Below are 12,396 nucleotides of genomic sequence, written 5' to 3'. Positions count from 1 at the left end.
CGAGTCATTGAGTCATGGCGTCGTTGGATGAACTTTTGTGCTATTGGATGAATAAAGATTTTTACATTATCAGATGAGCTGGCGGACACTTTGCACATCATTCTGGTTTGGACAATTCCATTCTGTCTTTTGCATATTTGTGTTTGTGGTTTTGCTTTCCCCTGTTTGGTTCCATCTTTAAAAAGTAAGCATTTTAGGCTGCTTTTAAATTTCTGCAAGTTTTGTTCAGCTCTGATGTATAGAGGGAGAGAGTTCCAAATTAATGGGGCGGTGACTGAGAAAATGAGAGTGTGACGATGATTTTCCATTCATTTCTCACTCTATAGCCCTCTCCAGTCAATTTTTGGTTGCCGTAACTCAGTGTCTCTCAAACTGTGTGCCCCGAGAGATTCCAGAATTGTACTTTATTTTTTAAAATTCCCTTCATAAGTCTACACTAGAATGGATGTCATGGATATCGAGTACACAAGAGTCGGTCAATGTTATGAGCGGCTGAGTGCGTAAGGATACAACCGTCTGGAGAAGCATCATTCTTTGATGTGATTGGTCCTTGATAACAAAGAGCAAGTCTTTTTATTTTTTTATGCCGTAGTTATCCTAATTTGAGCAACAAAGCAATCAAGGCTTTGTTACTGTTTGGATCTTCCTATCTGTGCGAACTTGGATTTTGAGCTCCGACAGAAACTATTGTAACCTGCCCTTTCTTCAGCTCCTTTGTACCCCATTTCAGTTTGTATATTGGTTGTGTTTTTGTCTATTGCCTCCCTTGTCATGTCTGTTTTTTTAATTTTTTGTTTTTAATATATTATTGTAAATCAGTCCAGGGGTAGGCAATTCCGGTCCTCGAGAGCCGGAGCCAGATCAGGTTTTCAGGATATCCACAATAAATATGCATGAGATAGATCTCAAGGAGGCAGTGCAGGCAAATCCATCTCATACATATTCATTGTGGATATCCTGAAAACCTAACCTGGCTCCGGCTCTCGAAGACCGGAATTGCCCACCCCTGGCTTAGACTAACTGTGGTTGCAACTTAAACTGTGGTTGAAACTTAAACTTGAAACTTACATCAGAACTAATGCAGGGCTTCTTCAGTACTAACTCGACATTAATGCAACATTTCAGTACACCACCAATACCAGTACTAATGCAGTGTTTTACTTCAGTGCTAACACGGTATTAATGCCGCATTTCTTCCGTGCTAACATAGCACTACGCTAGTAGTCATGCAGTACTCCAACCATATAAATTCGCCCCCTCTTTACAAAGACCAATAGTGCGGGCCAATGTGATGCCCATAGGGATTGGATGGACATCAGCGCATTTGCCATGCAGCGCTCGCTTTGTAAAAAAGGCCCTCACTTACCCCCGGTACTAAAGCAGTTTTTTTTTTCTCTCAGCACTTACACAGTATTAATCCAGTATAATAATAATAATAATAATTTTATTTCTTGTATACCGCCCTGCCATTAGTTCTAGTCAGTTCACAACAGTAGATAAATACAATCATATACACATTTCTATGGGCAGAATTATACATCATGGTTAAAAAAACAATTTAAACATGCTAGTATTAATATCTCAATTAAAAATGCAACCTAATTGTAAAAAAAAAAAAAACAACCAAAAACACGGCATGATAAAATCATTAAGAAGCTTGAAGATCAACATTCTTGGTTATCAAACAGATGAGTTTTTAGTAATTTTCTAAATATAGGATAAGAACGAGCCTGAGCAATCAGCGGGCTTATCCAGGAATCCGCTTTCCCCGCCAGATATTCTAAAGTCCTATCAAAGAATGTTTATAGCGACACTGGTAATAAGGCAAATGCAGCTACCCCAGTGTTTCATCAGCGCTAAAACAATGTTACATTAGTACCGATGAAGTTACACCAGGTCTAATTCAATGTCGCATCCAGTAGCGTAATAAGGAGGGTGGGGTGGTCTGCCCCGGCAGCGGTCTTCCTCAGGGCGCTTGCATACCTTCTGCTCTATGCCCCCTCTGCTATGCTGGGACCCCGTGCCGAGGAAGTGACATCAGAGAGCGCCGAAGCTGACGCGAGCAGCTACTTCATGGCTGGTCAAGCTGAAGATAAAAAGGCACAGGGGAGGAGAAGGGAAGGGGGTGCGTGTGGCAGGGGGGGGCGGGGAAGAGGGAAGGAGAGGGGCACCACCGCTCCGGACGCTGGTCACCTCTGCTACGCCACTGATTGCATCATTTCTTCAGTGCTAATGCATCGTTACACCAGTAATAAGGCAGTAGTCTACCAATACACATAGAGTTACTAATGCAGTGCTTCTTTGGTGCTAAGACAATATTACCCCAGGCACTAATGCAATATTTCATCAGAATTAATGCAGTATTACACTAGTATCAATGCAATATTCCAACAGTACAAATGCATTTATACCAGACTAGAGAATGACACGGGGGTCAAATTTTTCCCCGTCCCTGTGGGAACTCATTTTCCTGTCCCATCTGGCGAGTTCTTTTCCTGCCCCTGCCCCGTTCCTGCAAGCTCCTCATCTGCACAAGCCTGAAACACTTTCAAATCCTAAGTAGCAACATTCTAGAGCTCAGGTTGTGATGTCATAATGCCTCATTCCACCAATGCCTAAGCTCTGTCCTCATAAGGCAACATTCTAGAGCTCAGATTGTGATGTCATAATGCCTCATTCCACCAATGCCTAAGCTCCGTCCTCATCTGCACAAGCCTCAAACCCTTGAAAATCATAAGTGTTCAAGGCTTGTGCGGTTAAGGCAGAGTTTACAGGAAAGGGGCAGGAACAGCGACAAAACCTGCGGGGATAAATTTGTCTCCCTGTCGGTGTTTTGTCAGTGCTAGCACAATATTACAGGACTATTGCAGTAGTTACATTACATAGTTACATAGTAGATGACGGCAGATAAAGACGCGAATGGTCCATCCAGTCTGCCCAAGCTGATTCAATTTAATTTTTTTTTTTTTTCTTCTTCTTAGCTATTTCTGGGCAAGAATCCAAAGCTCCGCCTGGTACTGTGCTTAGGTTCTGACTACTGAAGTCCGGCAAAGCTCACTGCAGCCCATGTACACCATCCCAGCCACAGAAGCCCTCCCCTGCCCATCCTCCCCCAAACGGCCATATACAGACCCAGACCGTGCAAGTCTGCCTAGTATTGGCCTTAGTTCTTCAATATTTACTATTATTTTCTGATTCTAGATCCTCTGTGTTATCCCTTACGTTCCAGGCATCCACCACCCTCTCCGTAAAGAACAATTTCCTTACATTGCTCTTACCACCTCTCAGCCTCAAATTATGCCCTCTGGTTTTACCATTTTCTTTTCTCTAGCCTCAGTACTATTTCTACAGTGTTTACCCAGTATTACACATGTAGTAATGTTGTTATAAGCCTGTCTTAAGGCAGTGTTATTTAAGTGCTAATGTGGAATGACTAACGTGACCATTCATTTTTTTCATCAAAATGGGACATCTACTGATTTTCAGTCCCGCCCTAGCCCCGCCCCTAATTTCTTCTATTCATTTTTCATATACACACAATATCTTATTAATTCATAATGGTAACCATAAAATTAAAAAACCCCACAAAGCACACTGTATGCAGAAAAAAATGTTAATGATCTATATTCGGGTCTTTTTCAAAGAGGTCAAGACAGATGACTTCAAAATATGCAATATCACCTCAGTAACGATAGAAAAATAGACAAATATAGTTGAAAATATAGACAGCAGATATAAATTCTCAAAACTGACACATTTTGATCACTAAATTGAAAATAAAAACATTTTTCTGCTTGCACTTCCGTCTAACTGTGCATCCTTTCTTTCTTCCTTTCTCTCTTCCTGCCTCCTTTCTTTCTCTCTCCCTTGCCCCCCCCCAAGCCATCGCTGCCACACTCCCCTAACTTTTTCTTTCTTTCTTTCCCTCTCCCTGCCTCCCCCCATGCCACCGCCGCCGCAGACAATCGCTGCCTGGCCGGCTGGCCCAGAACAAAATGGCAGTTAGGGAGGCAAAACTTCGAGTGGAAGAAATTCTGGCAAAAAACATTAAAAAGGGGGACAAATCCTTCTTCAGGTATATTAGTGACAGAAAAAGGAACACAGGCGGGATAGTACGCCTTAGAAGACCGGACGGAAGTTACGTGGAAGCAGATTCCGATAAAGCCGAACTACTGAATGAATACTTCTGCTCAGTCTTCACCTGTGCGGCACCGGGACACGGTCCCCAGTTGAAGGCAACACAAAGCACAGAAGACCTGTTTCAGAATTTTGAGTTCACACCAGGTGAAGTTTACAGTGAACTGGCAAGACTCAAGGTGAACAAAGCCATGGGACCAGACAATTTGCACCCAAGAATGCTCAGAGAATTGAGCGATGTCCTGGCGAAACCGTTGGCTGAGCTATTCAATCTCTCCCTAAGTAAGGGGAAAGTTCCCCTGGACTGGAAATTAGCTAATGGCGTTCCTCTGCATAAAAAGGGTTGCAGGGCAGAGGCTGCGAATTATAGACCGGTGAGTCTCACATCAATAGTGTGCAAACTCATGGAAACACTAATTAAAAGCAAATTGGACACGATCTTGAATGAAGGGAATCTTCGGGATCCCAGTCAGCATGGATTCACCAAGGGTAGGTCCTGCCAATCCAATCTCATCAGCTTCTTTGACTGGGTAACAAGAAAGTTGGACTTGGGAGAGTCTTTGGACGTCGTGTACCTGGACTTCAGGAAAGCTTTTGACAGTGTCCCACACCGCAGGCTGCTAAGCAAGATGGAATCGATGGGGTTAGGAGAGACACTAACTGCATGGGTCAATGATTGGCTGAGTGGCAGACTTCAGAGGGTGGTGGTTAATGGTACCCTCTCTAAAACATCGGAGGTGACCAGTGGAGTGCCGCAGGGCTCGGTCCTGGGTCCACTCCTTTTCAACATATTCATAGGGTATCTGACTCAAGGGCTTCAAGGTAAAATAACACTATTCGCCGATGACGCCAAACTATGTAATATAATAAGTGAATGCAGTTTACAGAATTATATGGCGCAGGACCTGCTTACATTGGAAAGTTGGTCCTCAACCTGGCAGCTAGGCTTCAATGTAAGGTCATGCACCTCGGAAGCGGAAATCCATGCAGGACGTACTTCTTGAACGGAGAAACTTTAACTAGGACTTCAGCAGAACGAGATTTAGGAGTAATCATCAGTGCAGACATGAAAACTGCCAATCAAGTGGAGAAGGCTTCATCTAAGGCAAGGCAGATATTGGGTTGTATCAATAGAAGTTTCGTCAGCCGAAAGCCTGAAGTCATAATGCCGTTGTACAGGGCCATGGTGAGACTTCATCTGGAGTACTGTGTGCAATTCTGGAGGCCACATTACAGTAAAGATGTGCGCAGAATTGAATCGGTTCAACGGACGGCCACCAGGATGATCTCGGGGCTCAAGGGTCTCTCGTACGAAGAGAGACTGAACAAATTGCAGCTCTACACTCTTGAGGAACGTAGGGAGAGGGGAGACATGATGGAAACATTTAAGTACCTCACGGGACGTGTCGAAGTGGAAGATGATATTTTCTTTCTCAAGGGACCCTCGGCCACAAGAGGGCACCCGCTCAAACTCAGGGGCGGAAAATTTCATGGCGACACCAGAAAGTATTTCTTCACAGAGAGAGTGGTTGATCATTGGAACAAGCTTCCAGTGCAGGTGATTGAGGCAGACAGTGTGCCAGACTTTAAGAATAAATGGGATACATTACATTACATTACATTAGGGATTTCTATTCCGCCATTACCTTGCGGTTCAAGGCGGATTACAAAGGGTTAATTTAAAAATACAGAGTTGCAATGATTGGCTAGAGAGGTAAGTTGTAGATTTTATAAACATTAACGGGTTGTTGAGGGTGAGGTGGTTTGTAAGAGAATTAATAGTTGGTCATAGTGGAGGTTCTTTTGTTGTTGTTAGTGCAGTAATGGGTAGATCAGATGTCGGTTTTAGAGTTACTAAGAGGTCGTGATGTTATTGCTGCTTCAGGAATTTCTTGAAAAGTGTGGTTTTTATTTCTTTTCTGAACGTCCTATAGTCTGGGGTGGTCATCAGAAGGTTGGAGATCTGGTTGTCCAGCCTTGCGGCTTGAGTGGCTAGGAGGCCGTCGTGTAGTTTTGTTCTTTTTACTTCCTTGATTGGGGGGGGTATGAATGGGGAGTGTGTTTTTCTGTGTCTGGTAGTGGGTGCTTGGATGAGGCGATTATTCAAGTATGATGGGCTGTCTCCGTGTAGGGTTTTAAATAGTATGCAGTAGAATTTGAATTGGATTCTTTCTTGGATTGGAAGCCAATGTGAGTTGATGAAGGCTTCAGTGATGTGGTCATGTTTTCTCAATGAGTAGATGAGTCTCAAAGCTGTATTTTGGATTGTTTGGAGTTGTTTAATCGTGGTTACAGGGCAAGGAAGGAAGAGGATGTTGCAGTAGTCCAATATACCTAGTATTAGGGATTGTACTATAAGTTGGAATTGTGTTCTTTCAAAGAATTTTCGGACTTGTCTCAGATTTCTCATGACTGCGAATGATTTCTGAATTGTTTTATTTATTTGCCCATGTGGGATACCCATGTGGGATCCCTACGAAGGTCAAGATAAGGAAATTGGGTCATTAGGGCATAGACAGGGGGTGGTAAGCAGAGTGGGCGGACTTGATGGGCTGTAGCCCTTTTCTGCCGTCATCTTCTATGTTTCTATGTTTCCTCTCCGACGTCAGAATTGACATCAGGGAGAAGGCTTCTGGGCCGGTTGTTGTGCAGTCACTGCATTCGCCTGGCCTGGCCCTATTGCTGCGTTGGCGGTGGGGAATCAGGGAGAGAGCCCAGGCTCCGCAATCGCCTGTCCTGTTGTCCCCATGCACAGCTTCAGGATGCTTTCTCTGAAAACAGGACATTTCAGCATCCCAAAGCTGTGTATGGGGACAAAGAGACAGGGGATCTAAAAATGGGACAGTCCCGTTCAAAACGGGAAAATATGGTCACATATGATTGAAGTCTACAAAATCCTGAGTGGAGTAGAACGGGTACAAATGGATTGGTTTTTCGCTCTGTCAAAAATTACAAAGACTAGGGGACACTCGATGAAGTTACAGGGAAATACTTTTAAAACCAATTGAAGGAAATTTTTTTTTTCACTCAGAGGACAGTTAAGCTCTGGAACGCATTGCCGGAGGATGTGGTAAGAGCGGATAGCGTAGCTGGTTTTAAGAAAGGTTTGGACAAGTTCCCGGAGGAAAAGTCCATAGTCTGTTATTGAGAAAGACATGGGGGAAGCCATTGCTTGCCCTAGATCAGTAGAATGGAATATTGCTACACCTTGGGTTTTGGCCAGGTACTAGTGACCTGGATTGGCCACCGTGAAAACGGGCTACTGGGCTTGATTGATCTGACCCAGTAAGGCTATTCTTATGATCTTATATTCTTGCACCCTGGATTGGCCACTGTGGACCATTGATCTGACCCAGAACGGCTACTCATGTGTTCTTATGTATGTTTACTTTATTTTTTTGAATTTCACTCGAAACACATTCATTTAAATGTGCCTGCGCTCTCTAATTTAATAGTTGGGATCTGTATGAGAATTGCACATTGCTTTTGCGGAAATGGCGTGCATCTCATGTAGAAAGCGTTCTGCCTTTTATTTCTGCTGTGGTCATATTTGCTTGGCTTGCTTTTGCCCTGACACTTCGGCGCTAATGCAGTGTTACCTCAGTATTAATACCTTTCACGCTAGTGCAAACAGGCTCCTCCAGTTCAAATGCAGTGCTCCAGTGCCAGAGCAGCTGTGCCAGTCTTAGCGCAGTGTTCCTGCAGCACTGGCGTAGTGCTATTTTGCTGATACCATGATTATCTGTCAGAGCCTCAACCATTATTGCAGTGTTACTTGAGCATCGATGGCCAGGAGTGGATGGTACATCTCACAGGAGGAGGAAGCAGAAGAGCCAGAGGAATGGCATAAATATACATTTGTCTTTTCCTGAGGAATGATGTTACTTCTGTACACTCCTTTGAAGACAACATTTAATCCTGTGAATATAGAAACCGGGTGACACAGAGAGGCAGCTCGCGCGCATTCATTTGTGGAACCAGGTGTCTTGGTTTAAAGAGATGAATCCAAATCCCTTCAAAAGTTTATAAGAAACACACTAAAACACCTAATGCTAACACGCTTTTGTATTGCTTTAACTGAAGATTGATCGATAATGAAAACTGAATTAATATAGGGCAGGGGTAGGGAACTCCGGTCCTCGAGAGCCGAATTCCAGTCGGGTTTTCAGGATTTCCCCAATGAATATGCATGAGATTTAATTTAATTCTTATATACCGCTAATAACCGTGAGGTTTCTAAGCGGTTTACAAAAATGACGCATTAAAGATACAATAAATAAAAACTAAATAAATAAGATAGGTACTTGGAAATTCCCTAACTGTCCCAAAGGCTCACAATCTAACTAAAGTACCTGAAGAAACAGTATGAAAAATAAAAATAAAAAGACAGAGGTAGAGATAGAGATAGAAATGAAATATTCCAACAAGTAATGAATAAATAATTTAAAGATAGAATTAAAATAATAATTAAAGTAAACAAAATAGAGATAAAAATAAGCATAGAGAGAAACAGAAACACACTCCAAAAAAGCATCAAGATCTTTGACTTGTAATTATTATGATCAGTTAACACCAGATCTTAAATGCCTTTCCGGAATACATCATATCCCTAAACCTCTCCATATCCAGATCTATTTGCATGCACTGCTTTCAATGCATATTCATTGGGGAAATCCTGAAAACCTGACTGGAATAGGGCTCTCGAGGACCGGAGTTCCCTACCCCTGATATAGGGCAACAACTATATTGAACACTTTGTAATTAAAATTCGAAAGAAGCTCTTAAAAATTTTACATATACATAAAAAATCTTTAAATATAATATTCCCACTGAGATGAATAGGACTGATGATAGTCTGCATGTAGGTTACTCCTTATGATTAGCTCTAAGGCAGTGGTTCCCAACCCTGTCCTGGAGGAACACCAGGCCAATTGGGTTTTCAGGCTAGCCCTAATGAATATGCATGAAGCAAATTTGCATGCCTATCACTTCCATCATATGCAAATCTCTCTCATGCATATTCATTAGGGCTAGCCTGAAAACCCGATTGGCCTGGTGTTCCTCCAGGACAGGGTTGGGAATCACTGCTCTAAGGTTCTAACCACAGACACTTGAGATCTGTCTCTTTGAAGGGAATATTACTGTTATCACTCTTTAACAAAAGCCTGTTAGTATTAGGTGTTAAAGAGATTAATGTCATGATTCTCGTTAATCCCTGGAAGGGATTATGTATGACCAGGAAGTGAGTCTTTCCATCGCTGCAGCCTCCAGAGCATCCCGGCAGGTATCACAGCTTGGGTTCAGCTCCAGACGCTGCTTCCTTCCTTAGTAAGAAACTCCACTGCAGTTCAAGGACTGGAAACCAGGCACAGTGACCCTCCCTAACTGGAAGATATCGAGGTCTGAGCCTTGGTTGATCCTCTTCACCAGGTTCTTCTCAAACAGTTGAGGATGATATGCTCCCAGTGTACAGGCCGTGTCCTGGACCTTCTCAAAGTAATGACACGTGTCCGTTTGCCGCCTGGAGGGCAGAAACTCATAAATATGGACTTGTTCACAGACAGACATCATCAATAAGGAACCTGAAGAGAGGCAAGCAGAGCAAGACGTCATCAAGAAAACCCCATTCAGATATATGTAAAACATGAACACAGCACGGATGGACAGCTGAAGAGATGACTTGGCAAAAGAAATAGTTTAAAAGCCAGGATAGGTGATACTAACAAATGGTGCAGTCCTTTTATTCCAAATATATCTTCATCTCTCTCGGTATAATTATAATAGAAGGCGGCAAAATTAGACAAGAATACAGACAGGTAAAATTCTTTGAACACTTAAACTAGCCGCTAGCTCACTCAGTGGCATAGTGAGGGTGAGAGATGCCTGGGGCACTGGTGCTTCTCCCCTTGCCCTCTTCCTTGGCCCCCCCACCCACCCGCTCCTTCCCCGTACCTTTCCGCCGCATGTGTGTGCCCCATCCCTTCCCCCATACCTCTCTAACCTGCTGCTCGCGCCAGCGTCGGCTCTTCCTCGGTCACTTCCTAGACACGGGTCCAGGAAGTGATGTCAGAGGAAGAGCTGACGCTGGCTCGAGCAGCAGGTTGCGGTTGCTGCTTGCATTGGGAGTGTTAAAAAGATACGGTGGAAAGGAAGCGGCGTGTGCGTGCAATAGTGGGGGAGGATAGAAAGGAGGACGGGTATCAGCGCTCCCACCAAGATGGCACCCCTTCTATCCTTACTACGCCACTGAGCTTACTATTCTTGAGTGCTAGGCTCGGGGGCCAATGGCAGCCCTCAGACACCTCTGAGGCGGCCTTCATCATCATTTTGGCTTATTTTCTGATACTTTATGCCTCTCTAACGAGTTCGTGGCAGAAAGGGGGAAATAGATGGAAAAACGAGCCACATGCTTGAAGGACAAGGGCATTTCTCGGTAGGTGAAAAGAATGTGTTTGGAAATGCCCCTCTCCTAGAGCAGTGTCTCTCACACTTTCTCGAGCCGAGGCACACTAAAGGTAGTGGCCATGACTTGAGGCACCCAGAAGGTAGTGGCCATGACTTGAGGCACGTTGACATCCGTGCATGTGCAGAGGCCCTCCAGATGGGCCCTGAGATGCCAGTAGGGCGTGCCAGCAGGGAAGAGGGCCGGAGAGAGGGAGAGGCACTGGCAGCTGATGGCTTACAGCAGTGTTTCTCAACTACTTCAAGCTAAGTGCCCCCTAAATCTAACAAATATCAACTGAGTACCCTAACCACAGACCTCCCTAGGCCCACCCAAGCTCTGCCCCAGATCCCATCCCCTAGTGGCGTACCTAGGGTATGTGGCACCCGGGGCTCATCATTTTTTGACACCCCACCATGTAAAAAAATATTTTTTGTAATAACCATGAAAAATACCGTAAATGGTCATAATAGAAACAGGCACTGAAAATTTTCTTTTATTGAACCTCATATATGTAACCATTATTCCAAACATAACATAAATTATGTCTGAATTGTCATGACATCAGAAGTACATATGGAGTAGTTGCAGGTGATGCTTGGGACAGTTCTGATTGTGTTAGTTCGGTTTTATGTGTTTTTTGAATAGAAGGGTTTTTATTTCTTTTTTGAAGGTTTTGTAGTCTGTGGTCGAGGTCAATAGGTTGTAGAGTTGGGGGGTCGAGTGTTGCAGCTCGAATGGCTAGGAGATTGTCGAACAGTTTTTTTCTTTTGACGTTTTTGGTTGGAGGGTGTGTGAATGGTGCGTGAGTTCTCCTATGTCTGGTTGAGGTGGATTTAATAATTTAGCTGAAGAAATTAGTTACCCCCCCTCCCATTCCACACACATTAATTCTCTTCCATTATAAAAAACACTGATAAGTTCCCAGAAAAAAAATACATTAAAATAAAAAGTGAAAACAAAGGCCCCTACAGATGAGAACATAACATAAGAATGGCCTAACTGGGTCAGACCAATGGTCCATCATGCCCAGTAGCCCATTCTCATGGTAGCCAATCCAGGTCACTAGTACCTGGTCAAAACCCAAAGAGTAGCAACATTCCATGCTACCGATCCAGGGCAAGCAGACACTTCCCCCATGTCTTAATAACAGACTATGGACTTTTCCTCCAGGAATTTGTCCAAACCTTTCTTAAAATCAGCAACGCTATCTGCTTTTACCATAACTTCTGGCCACTTCATTTTTAAGCTTAGATCTTTCCTTCCAAACAGAGACCTTGCTAGATGTCAAATACAAAAAGAACAAGGTAACTTCACAAGGACTTAGCTGTGCAGGAAATGTGAATCTCCTCATACACCCACCATATAGTGCAAAAATGTGCAAAGGTTTGTTTTTTTCCTTTCGATCACTACATAGCCTAATGCCACACAAGCAACGCTGTTACAAACATATTCTGAAGGTCAATACTAAGGTTAACAAAGTTTCCTTCCTTGGACCACAAGGAGATACTGACAAACCACTGGAAGAGATCCCAAAACAACTATCCAGGCACAACACCCAAAGACCCACTCAGTGTGTGAACCAGTTAAGTGGAGTGGACTAACTGGGGGGTGGAAATGGGCCCGGAATTTGCTCAGCAGAATTTCCCAGACCACCTCTTCCTCTCAACACATTGACACGCTGCCACCACCACCACCATTAGAAACACCTCACCGGGTAGGCCAGCAATGCTTATAAACTTTATAAAACACATTATTATATTTTCTTATAAAGCACATATTTTAACTGAACTCTCTGACATCCTCAGCCTTGCCAT

At 43.6% G+C, this 12,396-nt stretch overlaps 1 protein-coding gene across 4 annotated transcripts in view; it reads right to left on the bottom strand.

Moving 5' to 3' along the window:
* Positions 1-9,204: 9,204 nt before the first annotated feature.
* Positions 9,205-12,396, bottom strand: part of LOC117350546 (beta-galactoside alpha-2,6-sialyltransferase 1-like) — a 48,198-nt gene continuing 45,006 nt past the window's right edge. For all 4 annotated transcript variants that reach the window (XM_033924860.1, XM_033924862.1, XM_033924861.1 and 1 more), the window contains one exon: positions 9,205-9,719. In XM_033924860.1, the coding sequence (XP_033780751.1) occupies positions 9,463-9,719 (257 nt within the window). In that variant the 3' untranslated portion in view covers positions 9,205-9,462. The remainder of the gene's footprint in view (positions 9,720-12,396) is intronic.

This window comes from Geotrypetes seraphini, chromosome 16, assembly GCF_902459505.1.
Source record: "Geotrypetes seraphini chromosome 16, aGeoSer1.1, whole genome shotgun sequence".
Taxonomy (NCBI): Eukaryota; Metazoa; Chordata; class Amphibia; order Gymnophiona; family Dermophiidae; genus Geotrypetes; species Geotrypetes seraphini.
The sequence above is the reverse complement of the archived record's forward strand: the minus strand, read 5'-3'. Positions and strand labels throughout refer to the sequence as shown.